Source organism: Phacochoerus africanus, chromosome 1 (genome assembly GCF_016906955.1).
Source record: "Phacochoerus africanus isolate WHEZ1 chromosome 1, ROS_Pafr_v1, whole genome shotgun sequence".
In the NCBI taxonomy this organism is placed as follows: domain Eukaryota; kingdom Metazoa; phylum Chordata; class Mammalia; order Artiodactyla; family Suidae; genus Phacochoerus; species Phacochoerus africanus.
The window spans coordinates 224653457-224678286 of record NC_062544.1 but is presented as its reverse complement, the minus strand read 5'-3'; the positions used below and the strand labels follow the sequence as shown (position 1 = coordinate 224678286).

The 24830-nt window shown below is 38.0% G+C and overlaps 1 protein-coding gene across 3 annotated transcripts in view; it reads right to left on the bottom strand.

Annotated features, from left to right (window-relative positions):
• LSAMP (limbic system associated membrane protein) overlaps window positions 1-24830 on the bottom strand; it is a 623529-nt gene that overhangs the window by 194301 nt on the left and 404398 nt on the right. For all 3 annotated transcript variants that reach the window (XM_047791769.1, XM_047791752.1, XM_047791762.1), the window contains exon 3: window positions 21694-21819. In XM_047791769.1, the coding sequence (XP_047647725.1) occupies window positions 21694-21819 (126 nt within the window). The remainder of the gene's footprint in view (window positions 1-21693; window positions 21820-24830) is intronic.

The window sequence follows — 24830 nt, the reverse complement described above, 5'->3', positions numbered from 1 at the left end:
GGCTACTGCTTCAATTCAACCCCTAGCCTGGGAACCTTCATATGCTACAGGTGCAGCCCCAAAAAGACGGAAAGGAAACGAAAGGAAAGGAAAGGAAAGGAAAGGAAAGGAAAGGAAAGGAAAGGAAAGGAAAGGAAAGGAAAGCAAAGGAAAGGAAAGGAAAGGAAAACAAAGGAAAGGAAAACAAAGGAGAGGAAAGAAAGAAAGAAAGAAAGGAAGGAAGGAAGGAAGGAAGAAAAAAAGAAAGAAAGAAAGAAATAGGGTCCACAGATCAGCACCATGGTCTTCACCTGGAAACTAGATGAACCATCCCAGGCCTTACCCCAGACGTGCTGAGTCAGAATCTGCATTTTAGTAGGTAAGATCTCCCAGGCAACTGCTATGTGTGTCAAAGTCTGAGAAACCAGCTCTAGGCTATCTTCTCAATTTATTTATGAGAAAACAGATGCTTTGAGAGGAAGAATGGTCTGTCTAAGTTCAAAGAGAGAGTCAGGGGCAGTCAGAACTAAAACCCACTTCTCCCATCTCCCAGTTCTGGGTCCTCTCTAGGAGCCTTCTGGTAGGATAATGTGTATCTCCTGTTAGAGTCTTTCCTTAGCCAGAAATTGCAAGTTTGTCCCTTAATTATCACAGGACAAGAAAAAGTCACCCTTCAAAAAATAAAAGATTGAAATTCCTCCAAGGAGGAAGAACGAAAGACCCATGGTATCAATTTAAGGCAAAAAAGCGTTTAAAAACCAATTACCAAGATGTGTTGCTGCTGCTCAAAGGGCTGGCATCTTTTCCCTGCTCAGAGTGTTAACATTGCAAATACAAAACAAATCCCCTGAAAAATGAGGCCAGAATTGGAGTGTGGGCAATGATGATGAAGCTTTGAGAACAGCCCCTGCTCAGAGAACTGTTAGGCTGTGTACTTGGTGACAGGAATCTTCCGGGTAACAGGCAGCAGGATTTGCAACTTGAACCATCTCTTTTCACTCCATGTAAAGAGAGATTTCGGAAAACTAGGTATCAGTCTTGAGTTCTCCTTGTCTTTATCTTCCTCTTCTCTTGCTAGCCCAGATCTGCTTCTTTCTCATCCCCAGGGAAATGGACCATTTGTCAAATACTTTTCTCCTCAAAACCTAAATCGCAACATAGCTACTGTCCTTTCTGGCAGCTCCTGCAGAGCTAATATGCTGTGCTTATCCCAATATGTGGGCCCCATCATATCATAAATTAGAGAGCCTGCTTTTGCAGGATGAGCTTGAGGCAAAAGAAGGATAAGAAAAGTAATTCAAATCCTCAAGGCTGTCTTTCATTTGACAAGATACTGATCTCTATCTCTAAGCCCTGGGAACCGAGGGCAGCCCTGCCTCCTTCCAAGCCCTGGACTGATTTGGTAAACCACTTCTGGGGAGGGGCTTTTCTGATTTCCCTGAGTTAGATGTTTTAAAACGGCACATAAACCAACCACTGTATAAGCACAGTGGTTGGTGGGCAGAGAGACAACCACAGGCTCACCCAGTAAGGAGGCAGACCTGAGGACTTTTTAGGGCTGGATGTGAAACTGCTTCTCTCTGCAGGGGTCTGGCCCCTAAGTACACAGCTACTGTCATCGCACAGCTGTCATCTGCCATTAGCAGGTTCCTGACAGGGACATGTGGAGTTCCCCAGTGCTTCTCCCCAGCAAGCGAAGCCAGGCAGTGATGGAGGGGTGTGTGTGTGTGTATGGTATGTGCACTCATGCTAGCATACACACTGTGCAGAGACAGCAGAGAAAATGAAGAGCGATTAAATAATGGTTCTGAACTCTCAGATATTTACACAGTATAGAAGAAAGAGAGAGTGGTATGTGAGCCAGATTTTCCATTCTGTTATTGGGGACTATGGCTAAGTCATTTTCTGTTTCTGGTTTTCATTTTCCTTGTCCACCCACTGAGAATACCAGAAACCTATGATTCATAGACGCCTTAGTAAGTGCCAGGCCCCATATTAGATGGTATTGTTGGTGCCTCCTCATTCAATCTTTGCAATAACCCAAAGAGATAGGAATTTTTTTTTTTTTGCAGATAAGGAAACTGAGGCTTGAGAAGTTAAGTGAATTTCCTCTGCAACCCCCAGGTGATAGAGCCAGGATTACACCCAGGTGCAACTCTGGAGTCTTCATGCACCAGCACTATGCCTCCTCAAGTGTCAATGCCCAGCTCATCCAACGTCAGGGGTCGAATGAGGCAGGGGTGGAGAGCACCTTGTACTCAGAATGCAGCACCAGTGTTACTCACTGTTATTTAAAACATTCAACATTTACTTATTTGCTCATTGGGGACTTGATGTGAACCTGGTTCTATTCTATAAAGTATAGTTCCATTCTACAAAGTATAGTTAGTTATCACATATGGAGAAGGGGAGTGAGAAAAGAAGCTTTTGGCTCTTCCCTCAAGTAATTTACATTTTATCAAGTGTTGGGAAGAAGGATATTGTATATGAATAGCAGATTCCTAAAGCAAGAAATCAAGACCATCCCACATAATCACCAAGAGAAACTAAAACAAAACAACAATTACATAACCCCTGTTCTAGTGGAGGTAACTGCCAGTAACCATGAAACTTCCTTCTACCTCTCATCCTATATCATTATATCTTCTTCCTATCTCTCTCTAGGAAATTTCAAGGCAAATACCTGATATCAGTATTTTAATTCTAAAACAGTTATGTAGATTCCCAAAGATGTAGTTTAACAGACATAGTCTAGGCTCTACATCATGATAAGGAATGGTTTATCTAGTGTTCATCACGTGGAAATGTTACCACGAGCGGGTGCGTCCATGCTTCAATGGTACAATGATAATTGATGTTCACAATGATTACCCCGAGGCAGTGCAAGTGTCTAAAGTGCTTTGCAGATCATAAAAAGAAGAAAGAAAAAAAAAAGGAAAAGAAGAACTTGCCATTGGCATATATTTGCATTACATTTTATTATAAATAGTTTTTCAAATATTAGTAACCAGTAATAAAACATGTAATGATATCATGGATCAGAGCACCTCCATTTCTCAGAATGCTAAAACAAGTAACTCTCTAAGACATATTTTTAGCATTTTTTTATCTCCAAAAAAGCTCAATCCAATTTTATATAACTATATGTCTGATTATGAACAGCTCTAAGAGGTCACTCCATGCATTAATGTCCTATTACTGTTATAACAAATTGCCACAGATTTAGGGCCTTAAAACAATAAGCCAGTTCTAGAGGTAAGAAGTACCAAGTGGGTCCCACTTGGCTTAAAATCAAAGTGTCAGCAGAGCTATGTTCCTCCTGGAAACTTTAGGACGGGCTTTTCTAGCTTCTAGAAGCCACCTGCATTCCTTGGCTAGTGGCCCTCTTCTCTGTCTTCATGCCAGCAGTGAAACATCTCAAAAGCTCTCTCTCTATGACCCCTGCTTTTGTCATCACATCTTGCTCACTCTGACCCTCCTTCTCCCCTCTAATAAAGACCTTTGTAATTATACTGGTCTGCAGAAAATCTAGGAAAGTCTCGCCACCTCAAAACTGCAGCTTAATTACATCTGCAAAGTTCCTTTCGCCAAGTAGGATAACACAGTCACAGGTTCTGGATATCAGAATATAGATATGGCAGGCAGTATTATTCTGTCGACCACACTCCCCCAAACAATAACTCATTAATCACAATGTTTTCTTTCTCTACCATTTCTCTTTGGCTTTGAAGAGGCTATTGCTTTGAAGAAGCAATAGCCTCTTTCCATATAGGATGGCTAGAGTAACCCTGAAGTGAAAATGACCAAAGCTCATTAAGATCGAAGGAAGCAGGTTCATACAGAATCTCTACTAATATTTCACCAAGAGGGGGTCAAAATCAACAAGAAAGGGGCAAAGTGGACAACTGTCCATTGTACCACATGTGGCCTACTAAGCCTTCTGACCCCTAAATGGGAGTAGCTTACACTTCTATTTCTTAAATCTTTATCTTAAAGATTAGAACAATCTGGAGTTAGAACATAAAACAAGGAAAGAAATGACAGAGAATATTTTCCTGGTGTCAGACTGTGGAAAACACAAGAAGAGATTAGGAAGGAGAAACGAGGAGGCAGGAAGTAATGCTGAAAGAGGCTTTGGATGCCATCTGACAGGTCTTTTGACTGTTCAGGTTTGGCTGCCTGCCTGGCTGCACCATGCATCCTACATCCCTCTGGGCATTGCTAGCAAAATAGGAAAGCCCAACCTTGGAAAATACATCCCAGTGCACCCATAGAACAAGGGGAAGCACTAAGGTTGTGAGAGAGACACTAGCCAAGGGGGAAGTGGAGGTTACAGCTGTTGTGGACAAAATGTTCAGATGGGATGGACATTTACACAGGTTCAGCCAGATGGGGCTTCTGTTTCTCAGCTGTAGACAAACATGCTTTCAGCTAACCTTTTCCCCTAAACTCACATTGGCTGCTTGCCTCTGAATTATGCTGCGTATTTCTTTTTTTACCTCAAATTTGAGTGTTTCATAATTCTTGCTATTTGCAAAACCATTAGGGTTTAAATAGGACACCTGACAGATCCATTAGAGGCAATGTTTCAAGGAACTAGATCTGTCATTTCACTGTGTTCAAGCCCAGGTAAAACATAGAAAAAGTCTTCTTTAGCTAAAGCACTGGGCAAAGGAAAGATGAAAATGTGTCAGTATTAGCCAGGTTGTTTTTCTTGGTTCTTCATACAGGCATGGACACTTGTGAATTGGTGCATTTGCACACAAACCACATTTTTTTTTCCACTAGAAATTGTAATGGAACAACAATAATAGCAACCATCTTTATTAAGAGCTTAACAGGTCAAGTACTGTGGGAAGTCCCTTATGAACACTATCTAATATCCACAGTAATAATGAGAAAGTAATATTATCCCCACATTTTGTAGGTCATCACATGGCTGAAGGAAGTTATTTTGCCACAATCATACAGTTAGTAAATCATTTTAAAACCCAAACCCAGGTTATCCTACTTTCTGATTTTATCCACGTCACAGCAATGCATAGTTCCTTTATGTTTTTCTATAATGGCCTTTTTCTTCATAGGTAAACTCAAGAGAATTGTATAATATTTAAAATCTCTTCAAATTACTTGATAATAAAGGCAAGGTCTAACTACATTTAAGTTGTATTAGGTTAACGGGCAATTCCCATACTTTGCCCTTCAAAGTCATTTAAGCCTGTACCACTCGAATTTCATCATTTTTCTTTCTTTTTTTTTTTTTAAATCTGCAACGCAGATTGTAGTGGGTTGAATTATAGCTGCCAAAAAGATATGTTCAAGTCCTAACTACCAGAACCAGTGAGTGTGCCAAGAGGATCTTTGCAGAGGTATTTAACTTAAGGATCTTGAGATGAGATCATCCTGGATTTAGGGTGGAACCTAAATCCAAGAACTGGTTTCCCTATAAGAGAAAACAAAAGGGGGGTTAAGATACCCAGATACAAAGACACACAAGAAAGGCCATATGAGGACACAGGCAGAGACTGGAGCTCTGCTGCTACAGCTAAGGAATGCCAGGAGCAGCCTTGGCTCCTGGAGCAGGCAAGGAAGGATCCTTCTCTAGACCCTTCAGAGGGAGTGCGGCCCTGATGGCACCTTGATTTTAGACTTCTAAACAGTGAAAGAATGACGCCACTATGCTTGTGGTAATTTTCTGTGGCCGCCCTAGAAGACTAATACACAGACATATTTCAATGGTGCAGATATGAAGATAGTTTGGCAAACATTACAAAGGGAAACTGTGTGATTTGTGACTACAACTGAGTCTCAGGAATGCAGCTTTGTACCTTAGTTTCTTACTGATGTAAACTGAGAAACCACAAGGTATGGGAATATTTATTTTTTAAAAACCTAAAAGGTCCAATAATATCAAATTCATGCAAGTAACATAAGCAAATCATGTGTGTGTGTATAAATGCACATATGTATGTATAAGTAAATGGATATAATATGGATAATGTAAATATATAAAATTTTTGTATCACTTGATATATGTTTGGTTTCTTATGAAAAGCTAACTGGGAGAATAATTCATTTAGAGACTCTATTAATATCTAGTATTTTTTTTCTCTGCCCCTGATCAAAGCCAGGAATGCCCCTTGACAATGGTCTCAGGTCCAGTTCTTCCTTATTTATTTATTTGTTTATTTTTGTCTTTTTAGGGCCACACCTGCATCATATGGAGGTTCCTAGGCTAGGGGTTGAATCGGAGCTATAGCTGCCAGCCTATGCCACAACCACAGCAATAAGGGATCTGAGCCAACAAGGGATCTGCAGATCCTTAACCCACTGAGTGAGGCCAGGGATTGAACCCACTTCCTCATGGATTCTAGTCGGGTTTGTTACCACTGAGCCACAATGGGAACTCCTCAGATTCAGTTCTTAATTCATAAGTTATTGCCAACAGAGCCCTGGGCTTGGGTAGAATAGGTTCTGAAGTTCATAGAATTATTTGTGGATGACTGGTCAGTATCTCCTACAAAGGTTAGCAATTACAAATGCTGAATACCTTGGCTAAGACTGGTATGGGGTAGTCATTTCATCAGTAACAGTAGTAGTCAAAACTAGTGAGGTTGTTCTTAATGTTGGCAGTAGTTGTCACAATAATAGTAGTAGAAATGGTACATGTGGTGAGAAAAGACCTAAATTATCATTTTTGTTTGTCTAAATCTCATGGAACTCTCATTTAAGACAGAAGCACCACAGAAAGAGAATCAGCTCTTTATCTTGGTGTTTCAGTGGATACCGAGAATCTGTTTAACCCAGAAAAGTACCACCTTAGGCAGCTGAGATTTTTAAACAGTGATTGCCTAGATCTTCTCAAACAACTTCATGCCTATACCCACAAGGAGACTCTGCATGATCAGGTCAGAAGCAAGATGAGGTGCTTACAGGCTGGTCATGATATATCTCCTCCAGTCATCAATCATCTACCTTTACACAGCAAGACAGAATAAAATTATGGGTTACTACTGCTGCCAGACACCTCCTTACTTGAGTGAAGATTCACATACATTTGTAAAGGCTTGGCAACAGTGCACTCTAGCTTCAGCAGAGCCCCTGATCTACTCTTATCACCCAGAGTCCGATCCACTCTGCATCAGGCTGCTGTGGACACCTTAGAGGGCTTAACGGTCTCTGGGAAATTCTTTCTTCTAGCAACAATCAGTAAGAAATATGCCAAGGCCAGAAAGTTATAGCTACTTATAGACATAGATAAAACAAATTTTCCTTTCAGCCTGAGCTGGGTGTGTTGGAGGAATAAATGAATGGGACATGTTTTGGGTATCCTATTGGTCCTTTGGCTCTATGGGAAAGACATAATGGGGTTTCCTCTACTGTTAAGACATTTGGACTCAGAGAAGAGAGCAAGCAACCACATGCTATTGTCTTTCCCATTTGGTCTCTGGATTATGGCTGCATATCTTGTGTTTAAGATTGGATTTAACAGCAGCCTTAAAGAAATGTGAGAATAGAGCCATTGCAAGTCTGTGACTTGGGAACTCAAAGAAAGACGGATGAGCCAGAAGTCCAAGTCCCATCCTGAGATCAGACACTATATTCTATGGACTGAATTAAGTTGCCCTGAAAATTCATGTGCTGAAGGCCTAAACCAGAATGTGACAAAAAAAAAAAAGGCCTTTGGGAGGTAATTAGTTTTAGATAAGGTCACAAGGGTGGGGCCCTTCTGGTGGAGTTAGCGCCCTTATAGGAAGGTACGCCAGAGAGTTTGTTTGCTCCCTCTCTCTCCATTGCACACATAGCAAAAAGAGGTCTGGTGACCACACAGAGAGATGCCAGCTGTCCACAAGCTAGGAAGAGGGCTCTCACCAGAATCTAACCATGTTGCACCCTGGCCTGGACTTCTTTTCTCCAGAAGTGTGGGAAAATAACTATCTGTTGATTTAGGCCCCCAGTCTATGGTACTTTGTTATGGTAGTCCAAGCTGAATAATATACTAAAATGGAAGTTAAAAAACAAATAAGCAGCTTACTTTATTTTAAATAAATGGGCTTCAAGAAGTCATTACGGGTAGAACAGGCATAGTCATCACAATTAATCACTTTCTGTGAAAATAAAAGATGTTGCCCTCTTCTCTCTTCAAGGAGCAAGGAATCCACCCATCTTCTCCCAGATGGCCCCTATAGTAAACTGTCTGAATTCTAGTTACCCAAAGAACTGCCCAGTCTATGTCCATAACAAATGACACAAGCTTGAGGGCAGCCAAGTCCTCTATATCACATGTTATATACTTGGATCGCCTTTTGTTCTAAGGTGAAATTTTGAAATGTGTAATTTGTTGCAATTTAAAGTAATTTTCTCATGGCTAGATTTATTATTTTTGGGCTGGTGAGCATTTTAAAAAAACACAATGTATCTTGGATTGCCCCACGAAGACTAACTTTCTGTAACTATTTTCCCATCTGCCTTTCGAATCCCTCATTCCCTGATCTGGATCTGTCCTTCCACAGCCAAAACAGCATAAAGCCTCAGTGACCAGGCCAAAAAAAAAAAAAAAAATTAAAAAAAAGACTGATGTCATTCAAAGACTGACATTTCCGTTTTTATTACTAGAATACCTTGAAGAATTAGATCTGATTTGCATTGATATTTGCCAACTGAATTATTAAAGTTTTTTTTTCTTCCTTTTCTTTTTCCCCTCATCAGATTTTTAACACTTTAGTCAACAGCAGACAAAGTCACAATTTAACAATCATGTGACTTCACAGAGCCTTCTGGGCTTTTGAACTGTTGAGCAAGTTGAGAAAAATATCTAATTTGATGCATAAAATGAAGGTGATGACATATAAAGGAAATTGCAAGACTTTTTTTGGGGGGGGGAAGGAGTCTGTTTCTGACAAATGTTTCTTAAGTGACATGGGGTAACTTCTTTGGCATGCCTTTTGTGGAAAGTGTGACCCTATTTGAGTTACCATTTGAGGTTTTTCTATTTTATTAGAATTAAAATAGTGTGCCGGGAGACCTGAAAATGAGCACGTATGTCTAGAGAAGGATGAGGATTTCAGACATGCTTGTACATCAGAGTGATATGTTAGCCTCAAATATCATTAGACTGTAAATGGAAAAAGACAAAGTGGGAATTTTTGTGCAGTCATTACTTCTAAACCTCTTCATCTAAAGTGGCAGAAATACTAACCATAGAAATGTAATAGTGCATTTATACATCAAATAGCTTTAAACACACACAGAGACACACACATGGTCATCACAATGTTTCCTGTTGATTTTATTATTACATAGAGTCTCAACTCTTCCTCTACTCATGCTTGGTAAAAACAGTGCAGGGCTTCTACAAGTTTATTCACATCAGAAACTTATGGCAGACATTAAACAACAAATCCTTGCATCCCACTCTCAGAATTTCTTTTTTCTTTTCTTTCTTTCTTTCTTTCATTCTTTCTTTTTTTTTTTTTTGTCTTTTTGCCTTTTCTTTCTTTCATCTTTTTAGGGCTGCACCCACAGCATATGGAGGTTCCCAGGCTAGGGATTGAATCGGAGCTGTAGCTGTTGGCCTATGCCAGAACCACAGCAACACGGGATCCAGGCTGCATCTGCAACCTACACCACAGCTCACAGCAATGCCGGATCCTTAACCCACTGAGCAAGGCCGGGGATCCAACCCGAAACCTCATGGTTCCTAGTGGGATTCATTAACCCCTGAGCCGCAGCAGGAACTCCCACTCTCAGAGTTTCTGATTCATGTAGGTCTGGCTTGGGATCTGATAAATTCCATCTCTAACAAGTTCTGGGGTGATGATAATGCTGCTGGTTTGGGTACCTCACTCTGGAAGCACTGCTCTGGTTTCATTACTAACTTTGGTCAGATACAGTGCTTCATAGTGTTATAGTCAGTTCGTCCTACCACCTAAGCCAAAATGTAATTTAAGTCTATATGTTGCTTCACAGAGTCTAAGATAATAGAAACAGCAAGCAGCCCTTGAATAATGCTTGATCATTAATAAATCACTTTTACGTACGCTATCTCACTTGAGACAACACAGGAATCCTGGTAGGTGGGCAGGTATTATATTATTTATATTTTACAGATGAAAAGTAGAGAGCTTAAAGGACTTACCCCAAACCCCTGCTAAGTAAATGGTGGAGCTCAGAGACTTGAACCCACGCTTTCTGACTCTAAATTCTGCACTCTTCCTCTTAATCCCTTACAGTTGTAGAGAACTTTACACTTTTTAAACTGCCTTCATATTCACTATCTCATTTGATTTCTTAAAGCAACAGCATGAGGCAGGCAGGGCACATATTATTGTATACATTTTGTAGATAAAGCAATTACAAAAGATGATGAGAAAAGTGGCTACTGTCATACAGAGAGTATTTCTTCATGCACTAGGCTAAAATTTTCCTGTAATATTTAGCAGCAGCATCTGATGGAGTAGATAAGGCACCAGGTGGTTCTCCTTTACAAGTGATTTTCAATGGCCTGGTACTGTAACCCCAACCCATCCCTACACCTTTTGAAATTTTTATTTTTGTTTTCTTGGTAGGGCTATCTTTGGAGGGATTACAGGTGGATACTAGTTGGTAAGAAAGTGGGAAAAGTTCTTTAATTTCTAGGCTTCAAATAAGAAGGAATAAACAGCTTTTTCTGTGTACAAAGACATCCACCTGTAGTCCAGGGTTTTATAAAGTTAACGTGTATACAAACCACATGGGGATAATGACAAAATGCAGATTCTGATTCAGTGGGTCTGGAGTGGGGCCCAATATTTTGCCTTTCTATAAAGCTCCAAGGTGATGCCAATCTTATTGGTCATGATCCAATCTTGTAGGCAAGAACCAATCCTATTTCTCAAAACCAAAATGTTTTTACTATTCTCTAAATCATCTCTGAATCTCTAGAGTTGAACAGAGAAGTTAAGATATAAAACACTAATGATATTTGGTGAATTTCATATACACTGTGGGGCTTCCCCAGGTGTTCCTCTGTGCTAGGCTAGTTATAACATCCCAATATCTTCCAATCTATTTTGATGTCAGTCTAGAATGATGATGAAAATGTGGTCCATAGACTAGCAGAGCCAACATTACCTGACTGTTTGTTAGAAAGGCAGAATTTCAGGCCCTATCGCAGACCCACTGGATCAGATCTTGCATTTGCAAGATTCTTCAGATACTTTTCCAGCACAATCAAGTTGGAGAACCACTCCTTTAGAAATTTTTGCTTTCTTGTGTTTACACAGTCATCATTATGCTCATGCGGTTGGCCACCTGATTCACTTGGGGATTTACTCACAGAATCCTAGAATTCACCAAAAGAGAATATTTAAGTGTGGGATAAGCCAGGGAATCGGTACTAAAACGAACAAGCAAACAAAACCTTTTGCTTCTAGGTAATTCTGATGATTGGCCAGTTATGGAAATACAGTTGGTTATCTAATAGTGGAGATGAAAATTAAGGCACATGTAGATATAGCCAGAAGGGATGGTTTATAGTGAATCACCTCCTGTGATTCACTATAAAACTTACAGCATTGAAGTGGAGGTTCCTCTTTCAAGCCGACTCAACCTGTGAGCTGTTCTCTACTACCAAACCAGGGCAAGCCTGAACTGTTGTCACCCAGCCCCCAGCCTCCACTATAACACTAATTCATTGGTGTGAGAATGCTGAGAGCTTTGTTAACCTATATTAAAAAACAAAACAAAACAAAACAAAAAAACCTTTTTTTCCCCAGATACAGAAACCTATAGTAGACATTTTATTGTTTTGCAGAAAGAAAATGTCCTTTATATTTGATATATATGATACGGTAAAGCAATACTTTATTTTATGAAGATTCTGTTTTTTTAAAGTCTAAACTTTAAGCAGGTTCTAACAGAGTCTTACGCTTATCTAGAATAAGTAATTAATTCACTCATTCAATAAATTTTTACTGAACACTTACTCTGTGCTGGCAGTATAATGGGACTAAGAACATGTAGGTGTTTGCTTTCAAGATAACACCTAAGACAATTATTGAATGTAATAACTGCTGAGATGAACAATTTTTTTATAAAAAGTTAGTGATAAAGAGACTATCAAAGGATCTGATGCAGGAAAATAAGGATTTCAGAGCATTTTCTGTAGCCCAGTGGATAATGATGAGAGTTCAAAGGAAGAAAATCAGCATAACAGGCCAACAAAGAAGAAACAGATGTAAACAGGCTCTAGAGAGAATTTTCCTGAAATTTTCAAAATCTTCTCAGTAAGAGATTCGTGAAACTATTAGTTGGACAGCCTTAGTTATATAATTCTACTGTATCATTTGCAGTTTGCTTTCTATTCACAATATGCTTTAATTGCTTGTCAATGTGTATTTAGTTTATACTTCATGATGTTATTTCCCACAGTACTATTTTTATAAAGCCCTTAATTGAATAACTCAATTGATCAAGTGATTGAGTACTTATAATATGCCAGGCAATGTGCTAAAAATATACATATAAGTAGGACATGGTTTCTGCATTTTTATGACTCTTATAATCTAGAGATTGCACATAATTAAAATGCAATTTTATTTTTGTGATTATATGGCTTCCTACAGGGAGTGTCATCTTGAAGGTCTTGCAAGAAGTTATAGTGGCAAAATGATGATACAGGTGAGGTGAGAAATCATCTTTCAAGAAGAGAAACAGGATGTGTGAAGGCCCCAAAGCAAGTAGACAAGACATATTCTTGATACATAAGTAGTATAATCTACCTACTCTGTAAAGCTCAGTGATTAGGGGTTTAGGGGTAGGAAAGTTAGCTTAGTTTGAACTTTATCCTGAAGGCAATGGGAGATTAAGCAGGAAAATTAACTCAACCATTTTTAAATTTAGAAATAGTATTTCTGTAGTAGAGGTAAATATCTAGCAACAAGAGGTCCAAATGGAAAATTGGACAAATTGTCCAAACAGTCAATTCTGCCTACATCAGATTGGTCTGCCTACATCCTGACAATGACAATGGGGAGAGGAGATTGGTAGCTATGAAAAATGTGGAATCAAAACTATGTGTCAAATGAATCATTGCCAGGGAAAAGGAACAGAAAGATGCCCAGATGAGTCTCAGGTTTCTGGCTTAGACAATTTTTATCTCCCTGAGCATCTATTTGAACTGGTCCTTTATCTCATTTGCTTTCAACCACCGTGGGAGAACGCCTTTATTCATAGGACCTAGGCTTGTCCCTCTTAGCAAGGCCCTACTCTGATATTTTATGAGGGAATTTAGGACTGACCCTACCTGACATCCACAGTCAAGATTGCAAAATTCATTGTGGAAGGTCCACAAAAGTTACACAACCCATCTGTGACTTTTTCTTGTGTACACAAACCACATCAAATACATAGTGAGTCCTCTTGTCTCCTTTTCTATTGTGGTTTGCTTGGCTCCCAGGTAAATTAACCTGCACTCAATCTCACAATTTTATTGTGTTAATATCTGTCCATTTCAACTATTTCATTACCCTCTGATCTTTTTAATATGCTTCTCCATGAAACTATAATTTACTGCCTTCTTTTTAATTTTGTTTCTGTTGCATAGCCCCTCCGTTCAGTGGCTCACTCCTGAACATTGCAGGTCATTTTTTTTTAGTGTCATAGTACTATAATTGCCTGAAATATTAATTTTGTTTAAAAAATAGTAAGCATTGTGATTTGTAATCTACAGGTTCTCCACAGTTATAGTTAACAAAGTATTAGCTGTTACATAGCTACACTCTGAGAAACTGTCCCCTACAAGAAGAATGGATGCATGAAAAAGCCACACTAGAAAAATCTCTCCTTAATAAGATGCTGTGAGTGTGTTGAGATGTGATCTAATATCATTATAAGATGTAAAATATTAAGATTGACCTTAAAGAAACCATTAAAAAAAAATCTCCCTCATTGCTGTGTTGGAATGGATAAAGACGGCATGGAGATTGTTTACAATCAAATTATTTGTCTCCCCCAAACTATCACTATAGTATGGAAAAGAGTTAAAATAGATATTAAAAATAAGAATATTAATAATAACTAACCCTGTGCTCAGGACTCTGCCTACACGTTCTCTTTTAATTCTCACGATAACCTTTGGCAAAGATTTTATTTTTAGACCTATTTTAAAATTAGAAAATACAGACTATTTGGAATAATGGCAAAAATATTTGACGTCATGAGATGCTGAGAGATGTGGATTCTATTTCTGTTCTACTAGGTCATGTGCAAAGTTTATGATTAAGCTATTGTTCCCCTCCCCACAAAACTCAAATTTCCAAAATGTGTTAGAGCACTCGAGTCCAAGCTAGTCCTCCGAGGACACATCTACGATGTCATTTCTCTTCAGGAAGCGTATTCTGGGCTTCTGATGATGAGGGTGCTGGTGGTGCAAGGGCACTGGGGTGAGAACGAATTGCTGGTGGTACAACAGTACATGTACAGCACTCATCAGAATGGCTAGCACATCTGGCTGTGGAAATACCCCCATGGTTTAAAAGTTGTCAATGCTAGCTATTGTGAGTCTCTTAAGGATTCTTAAGGTTTTCAGGCTAGTAATCATGTAGTTAAATCTTGTAATCTTCATTTTCCAAATAATCCATTTGTTTTAATGATAAGGTTATTGAAAAAGAGCTTGTACTTACTTGGTTAAGCTACTGTGGAGTTATGTACATGGGAAAAGAATATGTTCCTGACCTAAGTTTAAGATATTCACACATAAAAATAACGGTCTATACCTGCTATACCAGGAAAGTATATACACTGGTATATACTACATTGCAGAAGTACAGCACAGGGAAATGTGTGTGATTGGATCGCTTTGTTGTACAACAGAACTCGATGAAATATTGTAAATCAACTGTAATTTTAATAATAATAATTCAAAAAATAAAATCAATATGCAAGCAAGTTTCTAAAAAGAAAGTATAGCAAGATTTTTCCTTATTTTTCTGCTCTTTGAAAAGGGAAACTAGGAATATTAGAAAATGAATATAAATAATATGTGCTGAAGAAAGGGATTTAAACATTACAAGAAAAGCAGAAATTCCCACTGTGCTGCAGTGGATTATGAATTCATCTCCAGCAGCTCAGGTTGCACTGCCCAGCGCAGGGGGTTAAAGGATCCAGCATTGCTGCAGCTGTGACATAGGTTATAGCTGTGGCTCAGATTTGACCCCCGGCCTGGGAACTTTCATATGCCATGGGGTGGGGAACATTAAAAAAAAGAGAGAGAGAAGAAAAGAAAAAAGAAAAGAATATCATAACTAAACATTAACACATTAACATCATAGTTTTCACATAAAGGTGCTGGTCTGGATTTTGAAATGCATTATTATATATGCTCTTTCTCTGCCCAGGATATTCTTTCCTCCCTTATTTTCTTAGCCCGGTTCTATTCATCCTTGAAGTCTTAGCATAAGCCCCTCTCAGGGGAGCTTTGCTGGCCTTGCAGATTTTGCTATATGGTCCTGTTCTATCTTATTGAATGCTATGATTTTCTCTTATACTGTATAAATCTAATTAAAGGGTTATTCATGCAATTATTAGTTTAATACTCTACTTGTTGTCGAACTATAAGTTCCATTTGGGCAGGAACCATGTCTGTCTTGCTCTTCATTTTGTTCTTTTACAGAGTGAGCATTCTATAAATACTTCTTGCCAGAAGAACAAATTGTAGTCAAGAGTAATTTGAATATAATTCTGTATTGATAAAACATACATTTTAAACCCAACATATAAGTAAGATAATTAAAAGAAAATGTAGCAAGATTTTTCTTAATTTTTCTCTTCTTTGTAAAGGGAAAATATTAAAAGACAAAAACCATAAGAAATAAATACAAGCAATAAATAGAAGAGGTTGAACCATTATTTTTCTTTGAATGATCATTAAATAGTCAAGACCCTTTAACCTGAAAAGTACACAGGTTTGATTCTTCCACTACCAAAGGTTGACTTATAGAACCTTCTGGAAGGTCCACACGACAAAACCCCATAGAAACAATTTCCTGAAACTTCAACTATAGATCACATATCCTCTGTGTAAAATGTGAAGTCATACTAATTCTAGCATGCTAGCTGAAAGGAGCATGTAATAGCTACCTGCAACATGTGCTCTGGAATTCAACTTAAAAAAGGGGGTTTAGTTTAACATTATGTGTTTCTCCCAAACCTATGAGGACAGAGTCTAGGCTGCACATATTAATAATTGGGTAAATTATAAAATTAGAAGTAAGACAGATGGTGCTATTAACATTAATGGAGTTTAAGAGTACCATTAGATAAGAATTCAAACTTGGAAATGAATTAAAAGAGAATGTCTGACCAAGCGAGTGAAAGCTAACCTCCAATGAGAAAGGGGATTTCACACTCTTCAGAGTCTTCCTAGTTCTTCCCAGAACAATGTTTTCCTACCCACCCCATAAAAATAGAAAATGTTTCTTTTTTAATTGAAGTACAGTTGATACAAAATATAAGTTACAGGTATACTACATAGTGAGTCATAATTTTCAAAGGTTATACTCCATTTATAGTTATTATAAAATATTGGCTATATTCTCTGTTTTGTACAGTATATTCCTGTAAAGCTACATAATAACTTGTACCTCTTAATTCCCTGCCCCTGTATTGTCCCTCCTTCCTTTCCTCTCCCCACTAGAAATCACCAGTTAGTTCTCTATGAGTCTTTTTTTGTGTGTTATATCCATTAATGTGATGTATAAGTGATATCATACAATATTTGTCTTTTGATATCTGACTTATTTGACTTAGCACAATACTCTCCAAGTCCATCCATATCCTTGCACGTGGTAAAATGTCATTCTTCTTTATGGCTGAGTAATACACCACTGGATATATATACCAATCATCTTTATCCATTCATCCGTTGATGGACACTTAGGTTGCTTTCATATCTTGGCAATTGTAAATAATGTTGCTATGAACACTGGGGTGCATGTATCTTTTTTAATTAGCGTGTTTACTTTTTAAATAGAATATATTTTTTACATGAGATTTCTATACATGGTATTGATGTCAAAGCAGGTTTCTGGCTTGGACATGCAAATTGTATGGTACCTGCTAAGTTGTCCTCAGCCTAAGGGTCTAGGTTCTCAGTGTGCCTTTTGAGGGTTTCAGGTATAGAAGCTAGTGAGGTTATGAAAACCTTTGTAAAAATAAAATGCACAGAAATTCTGTAACCATGAACAATCCTAACAGCATATGAGGCACATTTGGGAAAGGGACTTCCTCCGGAATGTGAGAAGAAAGATTTAGAAACAAAGTTAAATGAAGATGGGAGCAGCATTGCTCACAGAACGAAGATCAAACACTCCATAGAAAATACATGTTACGGTGCAATTGCCCTCTGGGAGTTACAGGATTATGAAAGTCTAACTTAATTAAGAGGGAAAATAGGTCACATTTAACAACCTCATATGTGACACATCATTTTAACTATACAGAATAACTGAAGAAGAGAGAAAAATTAAGAAATCAGAAATATAAGGAAGGCAACCATCAGATACATCCATCTCTTTTCCTCCATCTATGTTGGGTATATGTTTTGATTTTGTATATTTAAAAAATTTACTATTCTTCTAATTTCCCTCTTTAATAATACTTGCAGTATACTTGAAAAAGAAATTTCAGATGTCAAAAGAAAGAGAAATAAAATGACCCAACCAAATTTTTTTAAAAGGACTGAATGACGAGATAATAAATATTCTTCTTTTCATACAAATATACTTTGCATCTCCTTTCCTCCCCCCCATGCTTTGTGTCATCAATGACAGGTAATCAGGTACTTGTGAACCCTGCATGAAACCTTCCCCTTTTCAGGGCTCAAAGTCCCTGTGGGGTCCAGCTAATTACAGGTACATTTCCTCTGCAAGGCAGTCACACTCTGTACTGTTGAAGGCACAATTAATAATTGAACAAAGCTAGCTGGGGGTTTTTGCTTGCATGGCCACGGGTTGCAGGTAGCTTTTCTGTCACAGAGGAAGCAGAGTCTCTTCTTTGGGTGTTACCATGAAAGGCTTTGCTTTATAGGTTGAAAAGGATCACCCTCTGTTTCCAAATCATGAAAAGGAAAACACCACCCCCCCAAAAAGCTCTTACTTTTCTGTATAGAACAGTGAAGGTAAATTCTCTCTCCTGTCACCAGGAATGTGATTATGATCAGGTGGTTATTTAGGTCAGATGTGAAAGAGATAAAAGAGTAGGCTTGGGAATTAATATCTGTTGTAGGGAGAATTGGAGTCTGTGAATGCAGCAGGGAGTTAGTTTTGCATGTGCCAGAAAAGAATTTGACCTATAGAGAGGGCCAAGATAGATTATAGGAGAATAAAGTCCTTTCCTTGGAGATATCATTAGGAACTTGATGGGGGCTATCCCCAAAGCCCTGTGGAGTCATAGATGAGTGCAGAAAATCGTTGTCCTGTGCCCCAAGCCATAGTTTTGAGCAGGAGTCTGTAAATAATTCTGTAAGTACCAGATAGAAAATATTTTAGATTTTTGGTTTTATATATACACACACACACACACACACACACACACATATATGTGTGTGTGTGTGTATTTTATATATACATATATATGCTATTTACATATATATAAACACCCACAGACAACATGTATATGAATAAGCATGGTGTATCTTATTGAAACTTTACTTATATGCACTGAAATTAGAATACCATATTTTTTTGCATGTTAAAGAACAGAATTCTTCTTTTGATTTTTTTTTTTTTGGCTATTAACTCCTTTAAAAATTACTCTTAGTTTGGAGGTAGTGAAAGAGTGAGGCAGGTTGAACTTGGCCCAGGGACTATAGTTTTCTGATCTCTGGCCTAACTACTGTGAATCTCTTCATGTACATCAATTTCTCTAGTTGATTTTGAAGTCTTTAGGGTTCTCTGAGTATATGTAAATGCTTTCTTTATTCTAGAAGATCTGGCTTGACCTTTGGTCTTTTAACGACTTGAAACATCATGAATCACCAAGTCACTGAGGGTTAAATCATATGTTTACTATCATGAAAAGTTTATTAGAGTTAGCCATGAAGATCTAAACTCCTAGAACAAGCCTGGGAAGGCCTTGGAACTCAGGTCTGATCTCATTATTTTTCTGAACTGAGGGGATAAAAAAGAATATGTGCTTAGATTCAGGTCACCAATAGCATTTTTCTCTGGAAAAAAAGAAAAACTCTACTAGTCAATGGTGTACCAAAGGAATAGAGTATTTTTTATTACTGTAGTTCATTCCTTGATTATAACTAGAATATAATCAACCTACTGTCTTTCTTCCCTTCTTTTATTTACCACTTATTCCACAAAAATTTAACAGATTACAAATAATATACTTACATAAACATTTAAATTAGTTAGAAAAGGTAAGGCAATATGAATATAATGGTAAGAAAACAAGATGAAAACAAAAATGTGTCTGTATATGGATGTGATACCATAAAATCCCATATAGTTAAAATCCATTTCATTAATGTGTAATTGATACATGATTGCCTCTCTCCTTTTACAGATTTGGCTATCAGTTTGGCAATAGAAATTATGACGAAGGACTCATGACTATTTGTAAAAATTCATTTGGTTGATTTAAAAAAACAAACCATTGCTTAGAAAAAGTACAGGAGCAATACTGAAAACAATGAGGAACCTCCTCAAAAGGTCCTTTCAGAGGAAACCATGTAATACAGTTAATCTCTCAAAGACAACATGCAGAAAATGCAATGATTTTAGAGGATATCTTTTATAACATCCTTAAATATGTGCCCCAAGCTTTGATACCAAATCGTCATTCAGTTAAAGCAATTCTACATGGGACAGGTCTAGGTGGCGTGGGATTGGGGGTTAGTATAACTCCATTCAAGTAGAATGTGCCCTGGAGTTTTAATTTAATCCAAGGGAAAGGTATGTGATAACTAGAGGTTCATACTTCAGATAATCCTTCATATGATTCCCCTCCCCCCCCCAGGTGAGGTTTAAAATGGGAACAAGAGGATATTGAGTATGAGGTTGATCTCCCAAATAAATGCCTCATTTACTGTTTTTATATATCATCAATAAACAACAAATTGTGTGATTTGCAATTAGAATGGGTTTTGAGTGACATTTTCTTAAGAAATAGAAACCTTTAATAAGAATAGCTGCCTAAATAAAGGACAGTACATATGTTGGTCCAAACTTCATCTGATAAATTAATTTCAGGACTAATATGAAAATGGGGGCTCATATTCTCACACCACAAAATACAAAGTTATTTAAAGATACTATAACCTAACACTTCCCTGGCCTTTCAGAAATATCTCAGGGTTGTTTCCATTGTATGTCTAGTTTTGCACAACAAATTATGGTATTCATTTCACAATTAATATATTATAATCTAAACCTCTAGATATTTATATGAGAAAACTTTGCAAGGATATCAGATACAAATCAGTTAAATGTTGGGGGCTATCTACCAAAATAAATAACATTTTATATGAATAATAGATCCATAACTCCTTTTTCTGGAAAAACTAAACAGCAGGCCCCATTCTACAAATACTGTGTCATTTGCAAAGGCATGGTTTTGCATATAAGGAAATATAATCTGTGGGGTTAAAGAGGATGCATGTAGTTAATCCTAAATAATTTGGGAAAATATTTAAATGAAGCTCAAAAGGCAGCAGGATCTCAGAACCCAGTTATAGTGATGGTGGTGAGAAAAAGGAGGGAAAGATGTGGGAGATAATTCTGAGAAATTTTCTAACTTTTACTGAATTAGCATCAATAGCTGGGGATCCATAATGAGCTCATGCAGCATTGTCCATGCCTGGTGATCCTCCACAGAGCCAGATGTTAGGGACAGGATATTAAAAGTCACAAATAATTTTGCATTGTTTCTGAAAGATTACTTCACAAGGTGCTACATAATTGGAAACTATATTTAAAAGCAAGGCAAAACACACACACATACAGAACTATGGAAATTTAATTCACAAAAAAATATTGCCTCAAGACACTCGTACACCAACCTGGCATATATTTTAGTCATAATATTAAGTCATCTAATGTATTTAATGATTTTATATTTGTTGCCCTGAGGGAGTGTTCCACTGAAAATGAACTATATCATGGAGTTCCCGTCGTGGCGCAGTGGTTAACGAATCCGACTAGGAACCATGAGGTTGCGGGTTCCGTCCCTGCCCTTGCTCAGTGGGTTAAAGATCCGGCGTTGCCGTGAGCTGTGGTGTAGGTTGCAGACACGGCTCGGATCCCACGTTGCTGTGGCTCTGGCGTAGGCCGGTGGCTACAGCTCCGATTCGACCCCTAGCCTGGGAACCACCATATGCCGCGGGAGCGGCCCAAGAAATAGCAAAAAGACAAAAAAAAAAAAAAGAAAGAAAGAAAATGAACTATATATTATCTATAAGTTATAGAACTAAATATATATAAAACATAGAACTAAAAAATATATATTTTATATACACTATAGGACTACATATTTTTTTACCTAAGGTTGTAGACTTTATAGAGCTAAACACAAGACCAGAGAGGACCCTAAACAAGTCCTATGTATCCATTTTAATAGTGTTTTAATAATAATACACATACTTGCCTTTCTGATACAATGGAATCTCAAAAGCATGAGGATATTCTAAATAGCTTACGGAGTCTTAGAGCCTGAAGGCTTGCTTACCAGTTGGTGTAAGGTGTCTCCAGGTGATAACAGGTTCAGGACGGCCATTGGCCATGCAGACCAGGGTCACATTGCTGCCCTCATTCACAGTGACATCCGAGGAGATGTTGGAGATCTTTGGTGGAACTATAAAGACAAAAGTAAACAGACTATGTAACCATGTCAGTAAAAGCAGATTTGCAGTATTGGCTCATGAACCTGAAAGCAGCAAATCTGAGCTAAATTCCTTTTTGAATGAAACCATTTGAATTTTTGAGTTAAGAAGACTGTGTGGTTTAGGAACATCTTAGAAACTTAGTGAGTGGATTAAAAGCAGGGGTCTTACTATAAGGTTAAAATCTCCCCACTATGGTCAAGTGCTGCAGGAAGTACGCAGAGTAATATAATGAAAATATCTTAGCCCTTTTCTGATTAGAATGGACCTTATTTGGGTATTAAAGAGCATGCACATTGATACACATTAAGAATAAATTTTGTTACCACTAAGTATTACTTACATTTATTTTCTTGTTTCTATAAAGTGAATATAGTCCAATATCTCCTCCAAATGTAAGGAAAAGAAAACCCATGTTATTTAGTAACAGAATGCATAGCTGTGCTAATAAGCTGGGGTAATACCTGGTTGCTTACAATTTAACCTCATAAGGGAACTATTGGTTAATCACAATAAAAAGCCTCAATATCATCTTTATGTGTGACGGGCCTGATGATACACCTTAGAGCTTAAAACTGAATTAATAAGGCCTACATCACAGACAGGTAGACATTACAAAAATTATTCCTAATACTATTACCACCACTACTACTAACACTTTCATAATAGTTAACTTTAATTAAGCATTTACTACACATTAAGACCTTATGTAGGTTACTTTACAAGTATTATCTGAATAACTCCTGATAATAAGGAAATGATATCCTATGAGTATTTTATTTATGGGTTGGAAACTATGTTATGGAGGAGGCTAGGTGAGAAACAGAAAACAGATTTAAATCTAAAAAGACTCTGGGGCCCACGCTCTTAAGCCCTACTTGAATGAAACTTCATCTTCACATCCAGGCTACCAGATGGCCCAAAATGACGGAAATTACTTTTTGGTGATGTGAGAAGTGAGTCCCCAAGGACTAGCTGTACTGCCGTCTGACTTTCTTCATTAGTGTTCAGGGCAGCAACATTAGATCTCATACTGGTGGGCTTAAGTGGAAAGTGAATTACTTACTCACAAATTTCATCGCAGAGGTTACACACTGATTACAAATTGCAGAGTTCATGCTTTGACTGTGATTTTCCTTTTTTTTTTTTTTAAACTCTTAGTTGTTTATGCTGTCCCTGAGAAAGTATGGCAGGAGGTTGGGAAGGAGGCAAGAGAGCATGAAGGAGTTCAATAATAAAAAAAAAAAATCTTTATCTTATTTTTTTCTCACTCTTCCTGCCCATTAGAGACTCTGTGCAGTGACAAATGAAACAGGAGCATTTTCTGCTTGTAGAAGCAGCTGCCTAATAACCATTCAATCCCTACAAATCCCTATTAGCAGTCATTGATGATGTTTGGGCAACTGACCAGGTCAGACTGCCACAAGGAAGAAGTGGGGGAAGATTCTCATGACCTTTGCATCTTCTCACAATGACATCTTATATGACCTATGGGTAGGAACCAGTGATGCCAAATCAAACCCAATGGCAGAAATAGAATGTAGTTAATTCCTGCTATATAGCAATTTCTATTTGTAGAGTTTCTGTTTCCTGTTTTCCCATATTAATACAGTGACTTGTACTATACCTTTCTGACTTTTACAATGAGGTCCTGAAAGATTATACCCATTTAACAGGAAAGAACATGAGGCCCCGAGTAAAATAATGGCTTGTCAAGGATGATCTCATCAAGAAATATGGCCAGGCTTGGACCAAAGAGCTCTTGAGTGTCCAACTGTTCTCTTGTTTAATATTCACAGCTTATAATTCCCAATTAAGTAAGCCATGGCTCTGAACATCTCCAAAACTCTACAGTATAGCATAGACCTATGACATGAGGGTGGTCAAGAACAAGACTTGGATATCCTAGGTACCTTCCTTAACAATCTAAAAACTGGTACCTAAAATCCAAACAGGAAGCTGTTTAGTAATTATAAGAGCTCTTATCACTCAATTTATAGTTAATTCTGAATTCCAAGACAGGACAGAGTAAAGAAAAACAGAAGTATTCTGATTTAAATTAAAAAGTGGAGTGGGGAGTTCCCGTCATGGCGCAGTGGTTAACAAATCCGACTAGGAACCATGAGGTTGCAGGTTCGATCCCTGCCCTTGCTCAGTGGGTTGAGGATCCAGCGTTGCCGTGAGCTGTGGTGTAGGTTGCAGACACGGCTTGGATCCTGCGTTGCTGTGGCTGTGGTATAGGCTGGTAGCCACAGCTCTGATTAGACCCCTAGCCTGGGAACCTCCATATGCCGCGGGAACGGCCCAAGAAATGGCAAAAAGACAAAAAAAAAAAAAAGTGGAGTGGGAAAGACTCCATATCCCTAATAAATAACCATGCAAATCTACAAACAGAAAATAATCCCCAATGGTCAAAATCCCAGAGAATTATTATCTATGATAAAAATTTACTCATATTGTCTCTATGCACTAAGGGCTTTGACTTTACATGGTATGCAGGTGGAATCACTTGCTCAATGTTACCCAGACAGGTGGTGATAAAATTTGGAATAAAATCAAGAATAATTAACTACAGAGCTATGTTTTGGCCACCTGATGACACTGTTTCTCCTAATTAAGGACAACATACTCTGGTCATGGGTCTCAGGAGCCAGAAGTTCATAAAGTGTTTGTGTTGCACAATTGGAAATGCAATCATGTTGACACTGTTTCCCACTTTCCTCTGGGTCACTAACCAATAGTTTCTACTCCATCAATTATCTATCTTCCTACTTTATTGTACTTTGTATTAGTTTCTCCCCATAAGCATTTATATATGGTGTAGTCTTTTTGCTCTAGAAAGAAATCCCTCCCCAAATCCCATCTTACCCTCTTATTTACTTGCAACCTTCCTATCTCCAAATTTCTCGAAGGAATTGCTCTACACCTTGTCTTCATTTCCCATTTACACTCCAACCTTCAGTGCAACCTGGTTTCTCTTATT